Genomic DNA, 22,809 nt, shown 5'->3' on the forward strand with positions numbered 1-22,809 from the left:
GAGCGTAAGAGAATATAGTTGCCGGACAGTGGACGATCTTGTTAATGCTGGTCGTATTTTCGGTTATGTTTTTTGGACGATATAAAACACACAGAATTAAATTGTGATTACGGAACGAATTGTATTCATTAGTTCAGTTGTTATGTTTTGTATTCTATTCGCGAGTTTTAACTTTTATTGTGTTACATCAATTTGTTGATTTGTTACTGTATATTCCCGTTACCCCTGATCCTACAAATTGTTTCACGGAGGATGAACGAACCGCGTCGCCGTCGACCATTGCCGAAGAATTTAACGCGCCCATTCGCCTCCCCACCACCCCCTGACGATAAATAATTCCCGTCGAATCGGGATTAAATATGCCGTTTCGCAAAATTAAATTGTCATCTGTCGGGAAATTACGCATGAATATTTATGGAGCGCCGTCGCGTCGGCGCGATCTTTTAAATCTACGGGCTTGCGATGCGTATCTGAACAGGAATCGGGGAAATAGGATTTGTGGGTCATCGGATGGAAGTCGAGAAGATGATGCAGGTGAAAAGGAGTATCCTGAAGAACCTGGCCAAAAAAAATAGATCACCCTTGATGACCTCGCATCAAGCTATAATCGCTTCCACTAGTTCTTCGTTAATTTCTCTCGCGCGTTCTCAGTCTTTTTAAATGACACTGCCGGAATTCTTTCAGTTTCAATTTCAAATTAATTTCAAAATTTACAAGCAATTCTAATTTTATAATTTTTATTAACCCTTCAACGTCTAGACCCTCAAATTGTTACTTCAAAATTATGATATCGATATATCTGTTGTATCTTGTAGGGTGATACGATACGATGATACGCAACAGTGATACGATACAAGGATAAAATTCTATTATAATTCCTTTTTATTCAAAGTTATTACAGCACCTCCTCCCCGAACATGTGACTAAGTTCGAAAAACACAAACGTGGGAGACAACGCAGGACTCTCCACCCTGACTGGCCACACAGATCGAGCCGCAATCGATAAGAACAGTAGTCCATCGATCGTGTTCCGTGCCTACCAAACCTCTCTTTTCCACTCTTCCACGTGTATATACATATATGTGTATGAGTGAGGGCCGCGCGGCCACGGAGATTAATCATCGGTCGATTTTAATATCGCCGCGGTATCTAAATCGTGGGCGAAGGGAGGGGAGAAACCGGGACGTTCTAGAAGGCAGCGGTGTAATTTATTAATTCATTTCTACGCCGTCAGGGGTCGGTCCAATAATTCTAATTTGACCGCGTCCGCTAAGCGCTTTCCGATTCGTGCTCGCAAACCCCCACGAACGAACCCGCAGAAAATTGAATCGACGCTCCGTTGCCTTACGTAAGTCGTTGCCTGGAGGCTTAAAGGGGTTGGACCGGTATTAGCTCCGACTACCGACAGACCGGAAGGAAGGGTAAGGTGTACCCCTTTCTCAAGTCTGAAACTCACCAGCGCGCGCGCACACAGTCACGTCTTCTCCGAGCTGCCTCCGTTAGATCGGGGGACCGAGTTTCATTAACGTCACGTGTACTGTCAGAAATAGTCCTCGGGGAATACCGCGAACTGGTGTACATACAGAGGAGAGAGAAATAGGCAGAGATAGAGAGTGAGATGGAGAAAGGGTACAGAGGAGGGAGCAGCGTCCCCGTTTCGCGACAGTTCTGACAGATGCTTAATATCACCGATGCCACCGACTAATACCGTGGATTACGCAACGTTAGAGAGGCCGTCCCGTAAACCCGAAAGGAATCGCGTATCCAGGTTTAATCGTTAATTTTCCGTGGAAATCGAGGGACACCATTGGTGGCTCTCGTCTTTGTCCACAGTGTTCGATGGATATAGGAAAATAGACGAAAATTCATAACTTTTGTCTGGTGGAAAGATTTTTGAAAAAGAATTTCATATTCGTTTGTATTAAGAGGTCTTTTTTATATATTTAGTATTATAGTGCATATACCTATATTGGCGGAAGTACTTCTCGGTACTTTTTTTAAAAGTCTCTCTAAAGATGATAATCGTTTAACATAAAAAAAATTGTTAGTATTGTAAAAAAGTGACTCAACAGGTTTGGAGCTATTCAGTACTAAACACAATTTATAAACATGGAATAAATAAGCACAAACATTCCGCCAGTGTTTGTAAAAAATGCACCAAAATTTGGAATAACTTTCAAATACATCAATTTTGACAACAAATTGGTAAATTTAGCAAAAACGTTTTTATTAGCGTTCAAAGCTCACGTTCCTATATCGACATTTTAAGATGCAAGAATTTCTGGATCAAACTCTTCAAATTTTTTATTTTCTAGCATTGCATCGAACACCATGGCTGTCGCTGTAATAACGGGGCGAAATTACTTTGGCAATCGCACGAACGAAAATTTTATTCATCCCTCTATCTCGCACACCGATGTATTTTCACACGGGGGTTCCCTGTATTTTCATTAAACATTCATATTTCCAGCCGGATGGCGTCATTAATTCTCGATGTTAATGATCGATCGGTACTAACGAGGACCGATGCAATCATACGGGGGTTCGCGACCAAACGGCCGAAACGAGATACACACACACACACAGACACAAGCACATAAAAGCACGCGAGCGGTTATTGTATATTTCTTTCATAAATTTTCGCGCGACGCCTCCGCAGAGAGAGAGACACGGAAATGGAAATAAACGGCACGCCGGAAAAGTTTACGTGCCATCTGCCCGCCCCCTCCGTACTAAATGTGTCGAGCACGGCTCCGGAAAATCGCTGGAACCGTGGACTCGAGCACTGGCCACGAATGGGGATTGTTCCCAGGGCGAGTGGAGTGGTTCTAATGAATTCCGCGAAATCGCGAGCTTAGGTCGCTGGTAATGTCTCCGAACGGTGCTCGTGAAACGCGGACCACGGAAATCGAGGAACTCATTGCAACGACTGTCACGACGATGTATAGGGTGGACCACGAAACGTGATCAGCTTAGATTATTCTACTACTAGCTGTTCGATCGAACATTTTTTTTTTTGCATGTTTAATTGTCAGTCCAGACGTCATAAATAGAACTAAGCAATTGTTTCTTAAGTGTTTACGCAAGTGTATTGCAGCTTATGGACACCATTTGGAAAAGGATATTTTCTTAATGTTTCCTTGGTGTAGAATCTACAAGAAGTATAATATATTTGTTATGATAAAAAGGTGGAAGTAAAAGATTGATGTTAAAAGCAGAAACTTAATTGCACCGTAAAAGTGAATTTTTTTTCAGGTATGCAGTTGTTTACACGTCGTTTAGATTGTTCATCTGGTCTCTTCACTCGCAGAGTTTATGCATTCGTAGTAGACTTGAATGTGCGAAGTGTAATAAAAACGTCGGTGGGATCTTTATTTTTCTCTGCAACTTCATTTGGTTACATCACGCATATACTAGTGTCAAGAAGATTTCAGTTATTATGCATTTATAGCATATCCGATCTTCCAAAGTTAAATACGGTAAAAAGTTTCATCGCGTTTAACGAGACTTTCATTTTATTTGAAGCCTGGTGGAACCTTTTAGAAGGTAAACATATTTCTGTTTGATCTCAGTTCCTGTGAACTCTTCGTAAACTTGATGTGTTTACTTCCACTTTCTTTAAATTCGCCTGAAAATTCTATGTTTACGTAAATACTCTAAGCTTCAATTATTTCTGTTAAACTATGCTGTAAATAACGTTCGTCGTTCTGGTTTCTATTTATATCGGTTTAAGGTACTTTACTGTACGGCAATAAAACTCTCGACTGATTGCTTGAGTGAATTTAAACCGCGATGACCGTTGCGCTCACGGCAAATTAACGACATGAGGGCTCTTTTCGGATGAGATGTGAGGATGTTAAGTAAATTTTTAGTCAGTTACTAAACTGGTGTATTTACAAAACTACACTGTGTATTACAAGTATGTACGATGTGTACTCTACGAGTGCTGGCGAGTGTCTGGTTGGATCTTTCTCTCAAAGGGAGAGTGTTGCCCTTTAGAGGGTGTGTTTTGTAGCAAAGAATAAATAGCAAAAAGGCGGGTGTAGCTGGTGTGTGATTGGTTGTAGCGGTCATAGTTTTCCTTATTAGGGAATGTTGGAGGAAGTAACTCAGGGGGTGGAGAGTAGGGATGACTGACAGTGAAAAATAAGAAGGGTGGTGGAAGGAAAGGTGAGTGAGAAGGTTAGAAGGAAAAGATGACCCGTGGGTGATTCGTACAGTGGTGACGATCGTTTATGATTGTTTCCCCGTGATTTTATGATGGTGAAAGTCTGAAGTCGAGTGGAATGGAGCGTTTTAAGCGTTTTACATATTTAATCCGGGTCTTGGAATTGTCGGCACGTAAATGCAATTAAGATAATTTTCGTTCCACTGAAGCAATGATAGATTGTTGTACTGGCGTCGTAAAGGCCCGTACATTTACTATTGATGTTAATCTACTATACGAACTCAACTGTTATTTTTAGCCAGTTATTTATGGCCGAATCCAAAACTTTGCCGCTGTACGCGAGCGCGATTTAGTTCTTTCTGCTTCGGCGGCGGACCAAATAATTCCGTTCGACCGAATAAGAATAACGGTCGCGGATTAAATCGCGGAAGCGTTCGATAAAAACCGTTGGACATCCCCGGGACTTGTCTTTTCCATGGATCTTTTCCAGGGGAATAACTCCCAAACGAGGAGCGCGGCAGTGGCGGGCAAACCGGGGACGAAAAACTCAGAATGCTGCAATCGGCATGAATGGAGATTAATTGTTAGCCTTCCCCTCTCGCCGTCGCTGCGCCTGGTCGCGATTTTACAAGTTTTTATTATCCATGCTTCGCGAACCACGCCGGTTCGACGCGGCGGCGACTTAATAAGACCAAGAGGAAAATCAGCGAGCCGAAGAAGCGTCGCCCGTAATTCATTTGCACGCGGCCTCCTGCCATTTCCCGTTCCTGGATATCGATTATCACACGGTAATCGGTGATCGAAGGGAAACCCTGGGTTACCAAGGATTCTCCATCGATACTTCTTCGTTCGAATTCATTTTGTAAATCAAGTCGATCTTTCGTCAAGAAACTCGAATTATTTTTACTAAACGTTAACAAGACCCACATGTAACACGTTCGCTGTGAGAATGAAAGATGAATACCTCATTTGAAGAGGAAGTCGGTGAAACATGACACGTTTTTCATGATTATCTGGTAGCAGAGGACGGGTCTGACCATTACTAGTTTGTTCTACTTATGGTAACATCTGTAAAAATTGACAATGGTATTTTACTATTAGTCAGGACTATTTAAAACATTTAAAACAATTTGGTTCCTTTTATGAACAAGGTATTTTCTCTCGACAAAATAACGAACTAGTAGTCGCACTAACACCGTTCTTCTAACGTGTGGATGTCATTCAAATAAGTCTCATACTCCCGATCGTCAAGAAATATTCCTAATATTGTCGCATAGTGATAAACAAGGCGTCCCTTGTGGTGGACAAATGCAGTTAGCAGATTAAAATAGAATAAGGTTCCCTGAAAGGAAATAACGATCCTTAATCGCTGACATTATTTAAAAGTAGAAGAAAGAACGAATTATGGACAAGTTATTAGCGTTCCTTCTTTCTTCAGATTGGAACTTCAGTGAAGAAAACACCTGCCTCCGAATGGTAGCCAGTATTGCGGGACACCCAGTGGATAGTTCGTCGAACACGTAACGAATTTCAAATGGAAAACTCCCCTACCGACCAGAGAATATCATCTCCCCCCTTCATCCCCTGCCCGGAAACGCGTTGTTCCATCGATCCGATTCCCCCCTGTCACTATTACACGAAACAGGTGCTCGATCTAAATTCCCCCGGTAAGAAGAATCCGGCGGGTCTTGTTCCCGAACGTCGATCGCGAGCGGGCTCACGTAGAAAATGCGACACGATTCGGGGGATGGTGCGCGGCTTATTGGAGGCCCGTTGGAATTCGAAATTATTGGCCCGGGTGTTCATCGAGGAGCCCCCGGGTTCCATTTCCCCCGACGATGGCTCAGGTGCGCCGCCTCCGGTATCAGAGTCTCGAGACGATCCGAAACATCGCTATTCCGTCTCCCCCCGCCCTTGTTGCTCATGAATATCGAACGTTCGCCGATTAAAATGCCGCGGGCACGTTCGCTCTCCTACCTCCCGCCTCATTCGACGGTGTAGCCCGGCCGAAAATGACGCGTGAACCGGATGAACGACGAGAAGATGCATCGATCGAGGCCATTATTCGTCGGAATTATTAATTCCAACAACTGCTAATCGCGTAGGCATTGAGTGCTCTTCGCGGGTGCTGGGTTTATGACGTAAACGTTCGGAGGATGATTAATCGCAGCATTAGAAATTACTGATGGAGACTTTCTGATTATTGACAGACGATGTGCAATCAGAAGGTGGACTACAGGTCGTAAACGGTGCGACTAGCCGTCTTTGGTTAGATTATATGAATTAACAGTTTGACTGCTTGATCGCCCAAAAATGGGTGACACGTATTGCAAAGAGACTGGATTGTTTCAATATCGTTGCTAAAGAATGATCTTCGGAAAAGCACCCGCACTCGATGACCCTGACCCTGATATGTGTTATCGAGATCACCCGCACGAATAACCTACAGAAGGTTTAAACTGTTTCTAACCAAATCCGAATGACTTTATATTATTCGCGTTTGTTTAGATGCCGAAATACGATAAGTACTTCACAAACGGTTCTGTACTTCGTACGAAGAAGTTCTGATTTCTGGGAAAATTACCGTACGCTTTTCAATCTTTCTTTACTATACTTAAAAATATTATACTTTTAAGAAGACATTCCGTAAGAGGTGCAGAAAACTTTTTTTTCCGTTCGTTCGGTCTTTCACTAATGTTCAATTATTCCATAAAAAAATTCTTTTTGGGGGTTCCAGAAAAATGAAACTTACTAGATAGTTCGAAAATAAACAATTATGAATAATTTCGTATTATTTTTTAACAAAAACAAGGTCATCTATTCGCAATTAGGTCATTTTCCCTACCTTCAAATTCTGGCAATGGGTCGAGAAGCAGAAATCGTTTTAAAAAAGTTGCAAAACCGAAGAACGCCGTATTAGTCTCTTTGTGATCGGCGAGGATTCTCATAGATGACTCTCGCCCGTGAAATCGTTTCCCAAGTATTACGCGTGTACGACTGTGCATCGAGGAGAGGAGGGATATTGTTTTCGTACGATTGCTCGTGAAACACCATCGAGTCCTTTAACCGCCGATGCGTGGACGACTCTGATGGACGCGCGAGCGATCCACGTCCTCGGGCTCGAAACGAATTTTCCTTTCGCAGGTTAACAAAGCGGCCTCTGCTCTGCGTTCCGAGTGACAAGCCAGTTAATTGGCCGATGTCCCGAGTATATCCACTCGCGGAAGAATAAACATTCAGCTTTTTTTTACCGAACTTCGATGGCTGAAGTTCTGTTCGACGTTGTAAACGGATCCACGTTTCTGCTCGTCGTTCCGTGTCTTCCGGCAGAGGACCACGAGCAATAAGGACCCTTAGAATGCGGGCATTGAACCGTTCCAGGGGTTCTTTCTTTTCCGTGAGAAGGTTACGGAAGTACGTTAATCTGTATCGGGCAGTAGATATTTTCGCCTCGTGTAACGGCGAACGCCTGGGGAACAGAATTTACCTGTGGAAAATTGGCAGGATTTAACATCGCTCGGAACCCGACTTTAATATATGTATTCACTCGAGATCATACAAAAATGAACTAATTAATTTAGTGCTAGTGTATACATATGTGTGTATACTATACTCGAATTATAGGTAAATGCATTGCCTTGATTTAATTTCAATTTCAGCCTGATTTAATTTAGAGAGTAGTAGTATTAATATATCACAGTTGCTTGAATACTGTACGAGGGCTGACACTTCATCTGCCCCTGGAGGACTATAAATTTTGACGCGGTAATGTAAATTTGAATGTTAAAATTACGTACACACCGTTGGAAATACATTGTTGATCGACAGGAATATATATTTTAGTATAGAATGTGTTAGAAATTGTAGGAAATAAGTCATTCTTTTCCCTATAAGGCTACATTTTTTGAGAACATAGAATTTATGCCTCGGGTATCCGCAATACTAATAGGACTCTGCTTCTAACCGTTTCTACTTACCATGAATCTAGATATATCACGCATTTTCTCCATATTGTACCACGAAATAATCTTCAAAACACCTGATCAACATTTAAGTTTCATTACAAACAGTAGTACATGCTATTTCAGAAAGTACAAACCACAACACTAACGTGGTGTCTCTTTCTTTATTACAGAAGAGCCATCTTGACGAATCCAGACCTGCTGGCCAACACGCCGTGGCATCGGCTGCTGGAGAATGACTTCTGGGGCACACCATTGACGGACAAAGGGTCCCACGGCAGCTACAGGCCCCTCTGCGTGGCCACGTTTCGTCTGAATCATCTATTCGGCGGTCTAGAGCCGTGGGGCTATCATTTGGTGAACGTTGCTCTCCACGCAGCCTGCACCGTTCTGGTGGTCAAGGTCGCCAGGAAGGTGAGTTACATCTCCAGTGGATACATAATAACGTTAATTAAATCGAACCCTGGCCAATTTCAATTTATCGGTTGTTCAAACAAGAAAACTAATTCGGGGGTGGCTGAGTTTACCTGGACAAGAGCGCCGCTAGAAATTCGCGTTCATCTGCTTTTCGATTAACGCCCCGGCTCGTTCGTCGGCCAGATTTTACGTCAGAGCGGCGCGGTAGAAAACGAGATAATAGTGACACCTGTAGAGCGGTACGTCATCCGGAGTTGGTAATACCAGACGTTACGGCGGCGGTTTGAAATAAAATTTTACCGGTCCATTTAATTCCCTGTATATTACGTTAATAACTAGAGGTTGGGGGTGGGGGTGCGTGCATGCGTGTGTCACCTGCCACGGTGATCGTAATGGAAATGGGATTACCGGAGGACAGCCGTTGTTCCGTTTCGAGAGCTTTGGTGTTCCCGTTCGAGCTCTCTCCTGTATCCCCGTTTAATCCCCACCTCCTCATCCTCCTTGAATAACGACTGGCGACGCCTCTGTCAGGCATCGTTGCACGAAAATCAGGATCACGTAGGGAATATTATCAGTTTCAGAAAATCCACTAATTGGAACTTCTAGATTCGTTCGAACGATGGAGGAAATTTTTACCCTCGCAAGCAACACTATTGCATTTTTTTGTTTGTTTTGATTTGATTTAGAGTATATGTACTATATCGTTTATTGTATATTGTACCTTTTAACACTATTCAATTGATGACAAAATCTCATAGATTTTTACATACACTTCGAAAGTGTATGTCAGAAAGTATACAAAAATACAAATTGAAAATAGTTCAGAAAGCTGGTTTGACCTTGAAAAATCAAACAAACGTCTGTGACAAAATGCGTAAACAGTGAGTGATGTGAAAAGAAAAAGGCAGAGAGGAGGAAAGGAAGATAAAGAATAAAGAAAAGGGAGTGAAAAATACCGTTCATTGAATATCAATTACCTCTATTATATAACAGTAAATAAGAATAATAATGTACTTGTGTGACATCTGAAGATCAAACCAGCTTCCAATAACACTTTCAATTTGCATTCTCGTATCCCGTGTGACATATACTTTCGAGCTATACATAAAAACCCGCACGATTTTGCCATCAATCGAACAGCGTTCGTTGTCAATACACAGAAGAGCATTCATTTCATAAGCAATTCTTCCGTTTAACTTATTAAATGACAAAGTTCGAACGAATGGTTCACAGAAAGCCGAAGTGACCTACATTCGGAATCTATGCTCCTGCATTTATGATAAGCGGAAATTGACCACCGAGTTAGGCCGTCAAGTCCCTCCGATTCCCTCCAGAGGAATCCCCATGGTTCATTGTCCTCGTTTGTAAAGACTCGACCGTAGCACGCGACCGCTTTTCTCGTCCTGGAACACAATGAACCCGAAAAAAAAACCATACACACACACACTTAGCCAACCACACCCCTTATTGTCCTCCTTATGCACCGAGAATTTCTCACGTTACAGATACTGCCTGGAAGAAACAATCTCGGGCACGCGATCGCCGGCTTCCTCTTCGCGGCCCATCCGATTCACAGCGAGGCGGTGGCCGGCGTGGTCGGTCGGGCCGACCTACTCGCCTGTCTGCTGACCTTGTCGGCGTTCCTGGCGTATTGTGCCCACTGCGACCAGTCCCGTTCGCCGTTTCCCCTCCTACTGGCGATCGTATCCTCGACCCTGGCCACGCTCGCCAAGGAGACGGGTATATCCTCATTGGCGTTGTGTCTCCTTTGGGAACTGTGTCGCGGCGAGTCGAATCGAAAGGTAAGAATCTCACTCTATTAGAATGTTTGTAGCGTGAATTCGGGCCGTGATTGGTGCTAGTGGTATCGATGGATTGTTGGGTACCTTACAAGTTAGTACAGGTATTCCTCGACTTACGACTTTCAATGAATGAAAGTTATTACACAATTATTTAACCAAATACATATGTATACGTATGTATTTATTACATATTTTATATAGGTATTAAATTTATATTAATTATCTCTATTTTAATCATCATCAAAGATTAATATTTCTTTTACGGTCGTAACTCGATCAGCACAGAATTCGTGCAGCATTAAGTCAAGACATATTTGGGCTTAGCTTCGATAGAATTCATATTTAGCCTTAATGCATTCCGTAGTTAAAACAAATACCACCAAATATAACTGTACCATATTACTAATGGAAGATAGTTAATTAAGATATTTCAGTACTTGTCATGGCATGTCCAAATACTGACGATTCCAAATGTTTGAGTTATTTACATCAAACAGGCGTTGTTATTAATAGACAGAAGGCTTTTCAAATTTATTCCACTGCAAGGAGAATCTACAGATAGAAGTACTCTATAATATTGATACACTCTAAAGTATTCAATTCTTACGTATTGTGGTTAAAATGAAAATGAACTTTTTTTCCAGGGAATATAATCTATCCTTTTCTGGAAAAACATTATTTCTCAACAGGATTTCAGACACGACATACTTGGTTTGTTTTCATTCTGACCACAGTACATAAGAATTGAAAACTTTATGGTGGTTCTATAGTTATGCCACGTACTATATACCACTTTGACATCTTCTCATAAAAAATCCCGAATTCTACTTATTCCACACACCCAGCCAGTAAAGAAACTAGTTCTTCGTTGAATTTAGGTTATCATATCAGTACAGTAAATCTACCATAAACGCGCAAACACTTACAAACGGTAGATTAGATTCCATACAGAACGCAATCAACGCGCCAAACCTTGAAATGGTCCCATTAGAAGTGTCTTATTAAGCAGTTCTCATTGTAGTACGTAACGCGAATCTATCTGCAATTCGCAGTACGAGCACCGCGGGTGTGTCTGTACCAGTGAGCTCACTTCCGGGATTTACGAACCGCGTCTCTCGTCAGCGGTCGTCCGGAATTTACATTTTACTGCTCCATTCCGCTCCGCCTTACGACCTCGTCGAACGTACGCTTTAACTGCCGGCGCAAAATTTATGGATCGGCCCCGCCGGCCTATCAAATTAGCAACGGGACCCGAGGCGACCGGAGTTCGTCGAACCAGGGGTCGCTTCTCACGTGTCCCGGGCACATTAACGTAAATTAACGTTTCGAGGGCTTTGCATTACGCTGGATTGCGACGATTCGCGCGCGCGCTGCTACCCAACGGCTGCCATTACGGATATTAACAACTGAAAACGGACTGGTCTAGCAGAAACGACGTAATCAAATTACCCATTGACGAGGGAAAGTAGCCGATGCACCCGAGAGATTATCCTGCCGGCGGCGAATTAATAACGGGAACGCAATTAGGTGACGCGATACAATTATCCGTGAATGTACCGGGCCAGGGGGGGGGGGACCTCGGTGATTATAAGCAACCGGCGTGTGTCGACGAATTCATTGCGACCGTGTAATGTGTCTTCGTGTGGTGATGGACGGCACACGTGCGCCCCGATTCCTGGGATTCCCGACTGGTACCTTGAATCCGATTCGCTAGATCACCGGCTGCGTGGAACGTTCAAGGGATCTCGACGTCACTGGGTCTTTCAGAAACTGAGGATTTCTCGTTTAGTCACTTCCGAAGATGATTTTCTGTTTGATTGCTGTACACATCATGTGTGATATTTTTGTAACGTTCGATTATTATCCTGTGCATCGAATTCAGGAGTTCTGGCGGGGCAAGGAATTTAAGGGATAGTCTATTAAGGGACGATCGATTTTTACTCGATTGCTGTTACATAAACGACCCCTGAATATCGGAATATGATAGTTAACGATGTTAATAGTAATGAAGCTGGTACGGGTGTACGTGTAATAGCATTGACTACATGATACTTAGTAAAATTAATTGAAAATATAGCTACAGTAATTTTATAAAAACAGCAGGGGGTTCTTCACGCCTTTAATTGTTTCGGTGGCAAGTCAGAATACCCAAAGTCGTTCGTATCGCGAATTCCCTCAAACTATAACCTACCAACGACATATTCCGTACGCAAGTTCCCAGTACTTTGGAAGCCCCTGTAGACGAGCCGCGAAAGTGCGCATCCGGGTAGACAGCCGTGTAACCGATAACGCAACGGCGCAGCACCATCTGCAAACGGGCTGAACCAGCCAGCGATCTGCGGGAGACAACGGGGCTGATGCACGGTGAGCCATCTCCCCCCTAGCCACCTTCAGCCTGGGCCTCGAGCCGGCTTTAACCACCTTCGTACCACCTCCACGACACAGAACTTAAAGCCTTCGACCGTACCTCCAGGCGTTCGCCTTTCGTGCACATTGCATCCGGATGCGCTGGATGCATCAGACGCCTGGCGTGATGCATGTCGCCAGGCCAGCCAGCTAGCAAGCCAGCCAGCCAGCCACCGTAGGAGGATTGGAGGGGTGCCAACGGTCGTTCGCATTTCCCGACACCCTTCGCGAGTGTAGCGTCGCGCGGGAACTCGATCTTCCTGGCTGTTCGTTCCTGTCCTACCCAGTTGTCTTCCTCCTACCACTACCACCCCCCTAAACCCGTCCTCTCGCCATATTTTTCCTATTATTACTGCGCCAGCCTGGTTCCACGCCGAGCCTTCCTCGCGCCTTGAACACGGAGAATCGTTTTCCTGCTCCCTCCCAAGTTTCTTGTTGCTCGCGCGCAGCCAAGAACGCCGCGAAGCTCCGTTCGGGAAACGGAAACGTCGACAGGGAACCTCTCTCCCGTGCGTCGTTTTCCGCTCGCTTTGTCTCACGGCGAGAAAATATGCGCGCCACACGGATCGCGATGCTATATATGCGCCGAGAAAAAGGGAGCAGTGGAACTAGAGGAACAGATTGTTGGTGAAACGATCCGGTTGACAGGGGTTGGGGGATCGTTCTTCGTGACGCACCCAGCTAAACTCTGACCACCGTAAGAATAACTTCGTTTCACGGTTGGGAAGGATCTGAGATGGCGTTGCAACGTCTGAAACCCAACTTATGCCTGGTTTCATTGACGTCCGTGACACCACGCGCTTGGGCTATACAGTAAATTCTCGATGAGTGTTTAAAGACTCCTCGGCACTGAACATTAAATATTTCATAAACTGATGGTCATATGCATCTGACATAAATATCATTGGCTTCAAAATTTCAAGCTCTATCGATGTCTTAAACCTTTGTGAAAAACAGCGTTACACCCTGGAACCTCTCCTTGTCAATGTCAAGGAGCCTTCGAACACTTATCGAGGATTTTCTGTATAAACTTAGATAAAATTTCGACGGATGCATGAAACAGATTCGACGATTCGTTCTCGTGAAGGGCGCACAATTTCAAACCAGAATTAGAGGGAGCCTCTGGAAATGTCAAAAACTGCTATTAGCTTACAACCGCCCGTCCTCGAGCGTCTCGTGAAAGAGGGGACGACAGATCCGGGAGGCGAGTTCAAGTCTAATCAAGGAACGATAGCTCTCACGAGCTGAAACTCCGGCGAAGTTTACGACGCACCGCCGAGGAAAGGAATAATTTCGCCGGGGCGATGTAACCCAGTTACGACGGCACCGGCATCGTCGGTGTCGTCGTAGTCGACAATGCCGGCCGGAAGTTCGGAGACAAAGGGCTCCTCGAAACGAACAACCGGGAGAACGATTAACGGGGACAGGGACGCGCGAGCCACGCGAGAGCTATAAACGGCATCGAATTAATATCGCGGGCGATATCGTTTCACTGACGATTCAACGGCACGACATATCGAACTGAATTCTGTCTACGGTTGGAATAACCTCACGTATGGACTCAGTGTTGCCAAATTGAGCGATTTGTCGCAATCTAGGCGACTTTTGCACTAAAATTGCAATGGATCTTTTTAAGAGATTGTAAGTCGCAAATTGGGCGATTCTGAATTTGTATACAGGGTGGGGCAATAACTATGTCCACTTTGAATATTGCTGTTATTTGTAATAATATCGTCGTCTCGATTTCGTCCGAAACGCCCCAGTCTAACAGTAAGAGCGAAGGAGTCATCACCAGCTTGCACTGTCTTTGCAATTGGAAGCTTACTTCGTCACCTTATCGTTACTCACATTCTATCGACAGTTTGATCATCATAATCCGGTTTTCTATTCACACCCAATATTTTTATTACGTTAATTCGTACTAACAATATCGAATAAATTCGTAGCGGAGATTTCCGATCTCCATTGACTAAAACTGTCACAAATCCAGTCTCACTGTGAGTTCGTACAGAAACAGCAGGTACCCCCTCCAGTTGCGCTTCAAATAGTGCTCCGTTAGCGAGGACAAGTCTACGAATCTGTTTCACCCATTGAAATTTTATCTCTTTCGTACGCTAGCTGCGTCACGCTGCGTTGTCCCAGGATGGAACGTTTTAAAAACGTCGGTGAACGCGAGAACGTGCGTGTGAATTTATCTGAAGTTATGCCGCATCGCGTCCAACAAAGCTGGTGGGAACCGGGACAATTCCAGAACGCGCAATTATCGCCGCGACTTCTTCCGCGGGCGTTCCGCAATTTAACGTTAAAATGTCGCTTTCGCATTACGCCGTGCCACCGTCCGCTCGGCACAACCAACACCATCGTCCACGAGCTCGCTTTAAAAGCTTTCGACGTTACTTTTCATTTGCCGGTGGAACGCCGACTTTCAAGAGTGTTGCGTCGATTAAGCGTGCCGCCCCGCCGTCGCGCGCGCTTTCCTCACCGATCCCGTGATAACCAACAGTAATTATATTCGCCACCCGCCTTTTTTTTTTTTTGCTATTCCCCTCCGACCCAACCTTTTCACTGCCTGACTCGGATTCTCAAACGGCGCATTTTTTCCACCCTCCCTCTCGAGAAGAAAAAGCTCGACCCGGTTTCAATCCACCCGCAGGACCAGTCGAGTGTTTCGCGACGGAAATCGTTTTTTTTTTTTCAGTGATCGTCGAGCAAATAACTTCTATCCATATTCGTTGAGCGAACTTTTATCCCTGTTCGTCGAACGACGCTGTCATACAGTAAATCATCGAGGAGTGTTCGAAGACTTCTCGGCACTGAGTGTTCAGACGTTATCCTCAGTGTACCTGTGACTCACTTGTGGAACCAGTCGAACGCCACGTAGTGGGGATGAACACTCAGTGCCGTGGAGCCTTCGGACAATCATCGATGATTTACTGTATACGGTGAAAGTACTTCATATCGCCTAGCAGAAGTTAAATCGCTGTCGATTGAACAATAATTGATATTTTCATATCCGCTTTGTTCCAAAGTAAAAAGAAATTATTCGCGTTTTATATAACGTATGAGACTAAAAAATAAAACATGAACGATACAAAAATTATATTTGCCAAGCATCAAGCGTATCAATATGCGTACAAATGTGTGCCCGTATGCGCCATCAGCATGTGCGTTAAATTCTTAAACTCTATTATATTTCAACTAAACCCTATCAGCGCTTCTCAACATTCCTCTTTTTCTTGTTCCAGGTGAACTGCGGCCTGACCCGTACCCGTAGCCTGGGCATCCTCTCCGGTAGTCTAGTCCTGCTGATCCTGGGTAGGCTGAGGATCATCGGCGCTAGACCGGAGTTCGCCAGCGCGGACAATCCGACCGCCAGACACCCGTCACGTCTGACACGGGGTCTGACGTTCCTCTACTTACCGGCGGCTAGCGCGAGGATGTTGCTCTGCCCCAGTACCCTGAGCTTCGACTGGTCGATGGACGCAGTCCCAAGGATAACAAGCATCCTCGACGCAAGGAATTTCGAGTCGGCTTGTTTATACGCGGCGTTGATCGGCGCCTCGATTTGGGCGATCAGAACGCTACGTCGACCGCCCAGAGAGGTCTCGTTGAGCCTAGTCCAAGTGTATCCGCGGTCGATGTCCTCCAGGTGTCCGGTGTGCGCTGGCAGACGAACAGGCGGATGCCACACGGACGGGTGTCGCGCCGCAAACAACAACAACAACGGCCCGTTCGGCGATTGTCATTGCGCCAAGAGGGCGAACACCGGTTACACGATGACCGCGAGCAACGTGTACGCAAGCAAACAAGCGGCCGCGACCGGTGTCGCCGTGTCGCTCGGTTTCCTCGTGCTTCCCTTCCTACCGGCTAGCAATCTCTTCTTCTACGTGGGCTTCGTGATAGCCGAGAGGATCCTCTATTTGCCGAGCGTGGGCGCCTGTCTGATCGTCGGAGCTGCGGTCTCTGGATGCTATCGGATAGCCAGACGAAACGGATCGAGGAGAAGGGGCAGAACGATACTGCTGGCCACCGTGCTCCTCGTGTGCCTGATGTCCGCGAAGACGCTGCTCAGGAACGCTGACTGGTATGACGAGGAGAGCCTCTACAGGTCCGCTCTGCACGTCAACCCGCCGAAAGGTGAGCGGATAATTAATATTGTTTTGTGTTTGTTGTGTGATCTTATGGGACAGGCGGTGTGTGGAGACAATTCTCCCAGTTGCTTGGGTTTTTGGTAGCAGCTGCTAGGTGGCGAGTTCTCTCGCAAGCTGTAATTAGAGTCTTTGGATACTTAAGGGGATCCGCCGAGGAGCAACCCAGGCGTCTGGGGTAAGAGTCGTCTATCGAAACGCCATCTTTTTGATCAGTTGTTTAATTTCTTTCGTGTGTCTGAGTACATTGGCTGGGTTAATATAAAGCGGAGATGTTATTCATTTACGGACAAACGCAATATTATCTATAACGTTTCATTAATACATGTAAGTGATTAATCTGGGTAAAGTGATTTTTTCTTAAAAGAGAACGAGATTACCGCGTAAATTTAACAATTAATTCCGTGCCGGTAATTCCTACGTGTGTTGAACGAGCAAACAGACGGCCAGTCTTTCATCTTTTATTCTTCATACGAAACTTCCTGTCTAGATAATGAGTTTGTCCACCACCACTAGTCTATTCCAGCAACTATGTATGTCGCTTGGGGAAGAATCGCACGAAAATTACAAAATCGCATTAAACCATGTACATTAGCGCGTACCTGACGATTTTCCAGGCCGATTCTCGTTCCGCCTGCACAGCGCGGTGGTTTTAATATCGTCGACAGCCTGTTTCGGTGTCCCTTTACGAACTCTACCCTTCTGTTCGCCGGCAATACGTTAATAATTAAAGTCGCGGGCACAGTATCTCTCTAACCCACTGACGTGTTTCAACTCCTGCCCCCGTCTAAGAAACTTCGCCCGTCGCCATTGTGGTCGGAATAACAAAAAAACATAAGAAGAAGAAAATAATAAAGATAGGCCTCGTGTCCAGCGCTAGGGAGAATTAAAAAGATAAAGATAACAAAAGAGTCGCGTGCTAATGATAATCAGCGCTAGGGTTTCGATCATCAAAACCAGATACGTCCGCGAGTGGGAGGGAAGGGGGACGAAATATATGGGAGCAATGTAAAAAATGAAATTCCCTGCCGGTCGACGGATATCGCCCTCTGGGCAGTTTTCTCGTTATACGGCAGCTCGTTCTGCCGGCGGCTGGCCCTCGCTATCCAGCCTCTCATCTCGAACTTCCCGACTAACCAACGATCCGCCTACCGTGTACATAAAATCGCCAGGAAGGTGGATACGCGACATGCAATAGGGGACACGGCTCGACCGTTCCGTTCTTCTGCCCTCCCACCCACAAGCCCTTTTTAACGTTCCCTCTTATCCATCTTCGTCCCACTTTTTATCAGTCCGTCGTCTGGTCGCAACTACCTCCTCAGTCGTTACACTCTTTGCATCGTTTCCCGCTCGCCTTTTCCCCGTGTTCACCGCCTTGTAATTTCGATCGTTATCTCTTCTTTTATTGCGCCTTCCCTCGCCCACATCGATAAGACCAGTGCACCTGTATTTTAGGAAAATTGCGAGCGTTCCAGTTCCTTTACGATCGTACCACCCCAGTGTTTCTTGTTTCATACAAGTCGTTACTTCGGAATACATACGCACGAGAGATGGCCGAGGTCTCGGATCAAAAGGATCCATCGAAAATACGTTGTTCAGAAGATGTCCGAAGGCTCCTCGACATTAAACATTAAATATTTCATAAACTAATGGCCATATGCGAGTGAAACAAATATCATTTACTTTGGAATTCCTAAATTTATCGCTGTGCTGAAACTCATTAAAAAGTCAATGTTACACCTGGGGATTCCCCCTTATCAGTGCTGAGGGGCCTTCGAACATTCATCGAGGATTTACTGAATCCCCTTAAGCCCATCTTCGCTAACCCAACCGTAGAATATCGGGCACAAAGATTGTCCCTATTAGCCGGCGCGATGACATCGACCAATCACACCATACAGCCCCGCCTGATAGAATGGGTGGATGGGAATGACTTCAGGCAGTGCGAGCTAATTATCCCTCTTGCCCCTGTGTCATCATCTCGTTGGTCTCCTTCTGAGCAACACATTTTACCAATTGTCGAATCACCAAACACGTACACTCCGTTCCAAGCGCAACAGACTATACAAAAAAACAATGTTTCGTTTTATTGAATGTTTGATCAACGGGCCACGGGATATGATCGTAAAGCCGTAATAGTTGGCGCGAGATTTCCAGACTGCAATTCTTTCCATCGGTGTACTACGCCCTTCCAGCGATACGCTCGGAACCGATTAAAACGACCCATATATCAGCGAATAGTTCCGTGTATGTAGCCCGGCTTTGCCCTCCCATTTCTCTCGTTATTCCGTTTCGGTGGGTCGGTGATAGAGGTGAACGGCGAAGTGCATCGGTTTCGCGGCGATTTTCTCCCTTAACCCCTTCCCCTCTAGCTTCCCAAACCCTTATCCGTCTCTGTCGGTTTTTTCGTATCGGTCTTCGTTTTTGCCCGACTATCTCCTCGATCTGAGGTCGCCAACGCTGCTTCATACGGTTCCCTCCAGCTCTCTAATTACCCGTGCCGCCTTTCGAAAGCGCGCCTTGGATCTTCTTGGGTGGCTCCTCGCTCCATCGAGACCATTATCGCGGTTGCCTCTCTTCCGTCGATGTCCCGGGGAACTTCATTTCGCGAACGCATCGCGATAATACACACGCCACCTAGTGACGATGGTTCATACGACGGGAACCACTGTGTTTCCGCGATGCGCCACGGCTTTGTCGCGTTCCAACGCTTCGTATCCCTTTTAATCTTTTGCATCAAAGGGCCGCCCAGCCAGAAGATGACCGCTGGCGAAAAATGGGGTGGGCAGGGGTTGGTCACGCGAGGCGGACGCCCGTTACGCGTCACGGGCCACAGACAACCACGCTTCTCTGGCGGCGTTACATCGCCACCATCGGATAACCTGGCTGGACGTCACAACGCGTTTTAATTGCGCCCAACAGAAATTGCGTATTACAACAGACCGCTCCGAGCGTCGTCGGGAAATGTGTGTTCGCGCGTTCCGGTGCTCGTTTTTCGACATTTTCAGCCGTGCTTGGTGCAGCCAGGAAACCCATTTTCCGAGTTTCTGTTACCGATGTGAATTAAGATAACGCGTTGATTGTCGGGGTCGCTGGTCATAATTATAGACGGCTTAGTTAATTTGGTATTGTAGATTTGCGATTCAATTGTTTCTTTGATAGAGTAGCGTGTGATCCAGATATGAGCAACAGGAGGGTTGGTATACACCATTCCATTTTTTCGTAATTTGAAAAGGCGGAAACTGGGTTTTTGTTATGTTTTAATTTAATAATTTTGTATTTTTAATGGTAGACAATTAGGATGAAAAGGAAATATTTTTTGGAGAAAGACAATTTAATAAAATAGAAGCACGTGTCCATGAGGGTTAATAAGAATAATAATTCGTCTTCATTATGTCCAATCGTTTAAGGAGTGAGGTATTACAGTATTACTGCTGTTAGATGAAATTTAATAACCGCAGATTACATATTAATCCGCGAGGAGAACCTACGATTATGAATTTAAGCGCTGTGAAAGCTCGGAAAAGTATAAAATGACGTACACGGAACGGTTGGATGGCTGCGGCGGATACAGTACGGATTTCAGTGGGTACCTCAATAAGGAAATTAGACGGGAAGTAGGGAAAGATTATTAATATTTAAGTACAATGGAAATGTGCAATAAATTTGAAGCAGCGTACATTTTGGTTGGAGCGGTATCTTTTATCGACGTTCAGTACGTCGGCGGGATGCATGGAATGATTTGTAGTCGATAAGTTAAATAAATAAGCTGGAAGCTTAGATATGCTCTGGATAAGAAAAGCTGTACGCGAACGTTCCCATCTCCAGTGGAAAATATATGAAACAGGAAACGATATATAGAACGATAACAAAACCCGTTGTTTACTGCAATTGTCTGCTGCAAATAAGGATTACTGCAATTGTAGATAGAGTACCATACGTTCATACACGAATCTATGAAATTATTAGGTGTACCATTAAGGAATCTACTATATTTTTTATACACTAATAATACTTGTCCCAATTCTCGAATGTTTGCCACCATATAGAAAGAAGAAAGGAAAACAAAGAGCTATATTAAATTTAAAATGAGTTACCAGTTCATTAAACATAAATAGTGGATTACTTATTGCTACACCTACTATTTCATACAAGTACTTACGTTCTAAAGCTCGTTTAATCAGTTCTGAGTACTTTATAAACAACGTAGCGAAGAAGAAATAATTGCGTCACGGAATGGCAAACAGACCAGTGACTCGTGGAAGTTTAAGAACGCAGGGTTCGTGCCCCCCCCCCCCATCTAGCAAACAAGAGAGCCCTTCTGGTACCTTGGTTGTGCAAACCGTGCGGTGAATACCCTCTCCACTTTTTGCTTTTTCTTCTCCCTAACTCGGAACAAAGTCACCCTCCGCGGGACGTGACGTCGGACCGACTTGCACGTGGACGGCCAATGAGGGCGGATTCGAGCGCGTGCTCCTCTTCTAATCGCGATTCCTCGACCGATCGTTCAACGATTACCTTTCCACTGTTGAACGAGCAAGAAAGACGAACAAGCTACTGCCGTTCTCTGAATAGAATCTCGACGACTCTCCTCGCGAGTAGAAAATGTCGACTGAACAACGTGTACAGTAAATTCTTGGTAAGTGCTCGCTCAGGGCTCTAGATTAAATACCCGTGTCTCATCCCCATTAGTAGGCGGATCCTCTTTGGAACTAGTCAAGCGTGTAATGTGTAAGCTTGCCTTTCAGTATCCGATGGCTGAAGGTTGGAAGGTAAAGAGAGATTACAGTCCTGCGTATCAACGAGGCAATAGTAATACACAGCGTAGCATAACTATAAAACCACCTTAAAATTTGCAATCCTTGTGCATTGTGGTTAAAATAAAAACGAACCACTTTTTTCTGGAGGAACATTATTGCCCAACGTGATTTCAAAAATATTATGCATGGTTTATTTTGGTAACGTAATCGTGTCTACCTGTTATAAATACTCGCCAAGGGCCCCGAGCGTTCATTAAGATTTTACTGTACTCGCCTCGTGCGCCATTCGATAGAATCTAACACAACGATGAAATATGCCACGCGGCGATTTATCGTGTTAATTAATCCGCGACTGATTTAAAGTATCCGCTACATGGGATTACAGTCTTAGTTGCCATTGAGAAGGTCCGAAATCCTGTTTCGAAACACGAGAAGTCACAGTCTATGAAGTATATGTATATATATTTGAAATATCGGGGTAAAAGGTGCGCAATAATCCGTGACAAACGACGACGGTCCTGTTCGTCCTTTATTTCTCTTACCTTCGGAGTTACGTTTCGTATTCATCACTCGTTCCTGGCCCATACGGTCCCTATTATTTTCTTGAACCGTCCAAAGAGTTGCCCTTTTGTCCGTCCCCGTAACGGACTATCTATCATCCGTCTCATTTGCATCGCAGTCGGTGGATACGCGATCACAGATTCTCATCGCGTTGCCACTCGGTCATTCGTTACGGTCGGAATTGGGGAAAAAAGTAGTAATTGAAAAATTTCCCCACGAACCTGAGTGTCCAACGACGATAACCAGCAATAACGAATCGTTAATGATAGCGTAAGGTTGACGGGAATATAAATGTGCACCTCGTTTAAAGCGAGCCCTAATGATTTGGAACGGCGAAAGCCGCGCGTCGTTACGAATTTTCTTAACGTTCGAGCCTCGAAAGTTTCGCTGTCGTTAACGCCAAACACTCGACTTAGTCGAGCGGTTCTACAGTCTCCCTCGACGTCTGGTGCTCCAAATACACGCGCCTTAATTCACGAGCCCGATAATAAAACGGAACTCACCGAGGAAACTGGACCTGAACGGGCTTCCAGGCGCTAGTGGCTTACAACGACCCATTCTTCTCCAGATTTCTTCAGTGATTCG

At 45.0% G+C, this 22,809-nt stretch overlaps 1 protein-coding gene across 1 annotated transcript in view; it reads left to right on the forward strand.

The window, feature by feature from the left end:
- LOC107192207 (transmembrane and TPR repeat-containing protein CG4341-like) overlaps nucleotides 1–22,809 on the forward strand; it is a 229,964-nt gene that overhangs the window by 99,345 nt on the left and 107,810 nt on the right. The window contains exons 2-4 of the mRNA XM_015581417.1: nucleotides 8,304–8,544; nucleotides 10,053–10,349; nucleotides 16,001–16,892. Of these exons, the coding sequence (XP_015436903.1) occupies nucleotides 8,304–8,544; nucleotides 10,053–10,349; nucleotides 16,001–16,892 (1,430 nt within the window). The remainder of the gene's footprint in view (nucleotides 1–8,303; nucleotides 8,545–10,052; nucleotides 10,350–16,000; nucleotides 16,893–22,809) is intronic.

The sequence above is a fragment of the Dufourea novaeangliae genome, unplaced genomic scaffold (assembly GCF_001272555.1).
Source record: "Dufourea novaeangliae isolate 0120121106 unplaced genomic scaffold, ASM127255v1 scaffold299, whole genome shotgun sequence".
NCBI lineage: Eukaryota > Metazoa > Arthropoda > Insecta > Hymenoptera > Halictidae > Dufourea > Dufourea novaeangliae.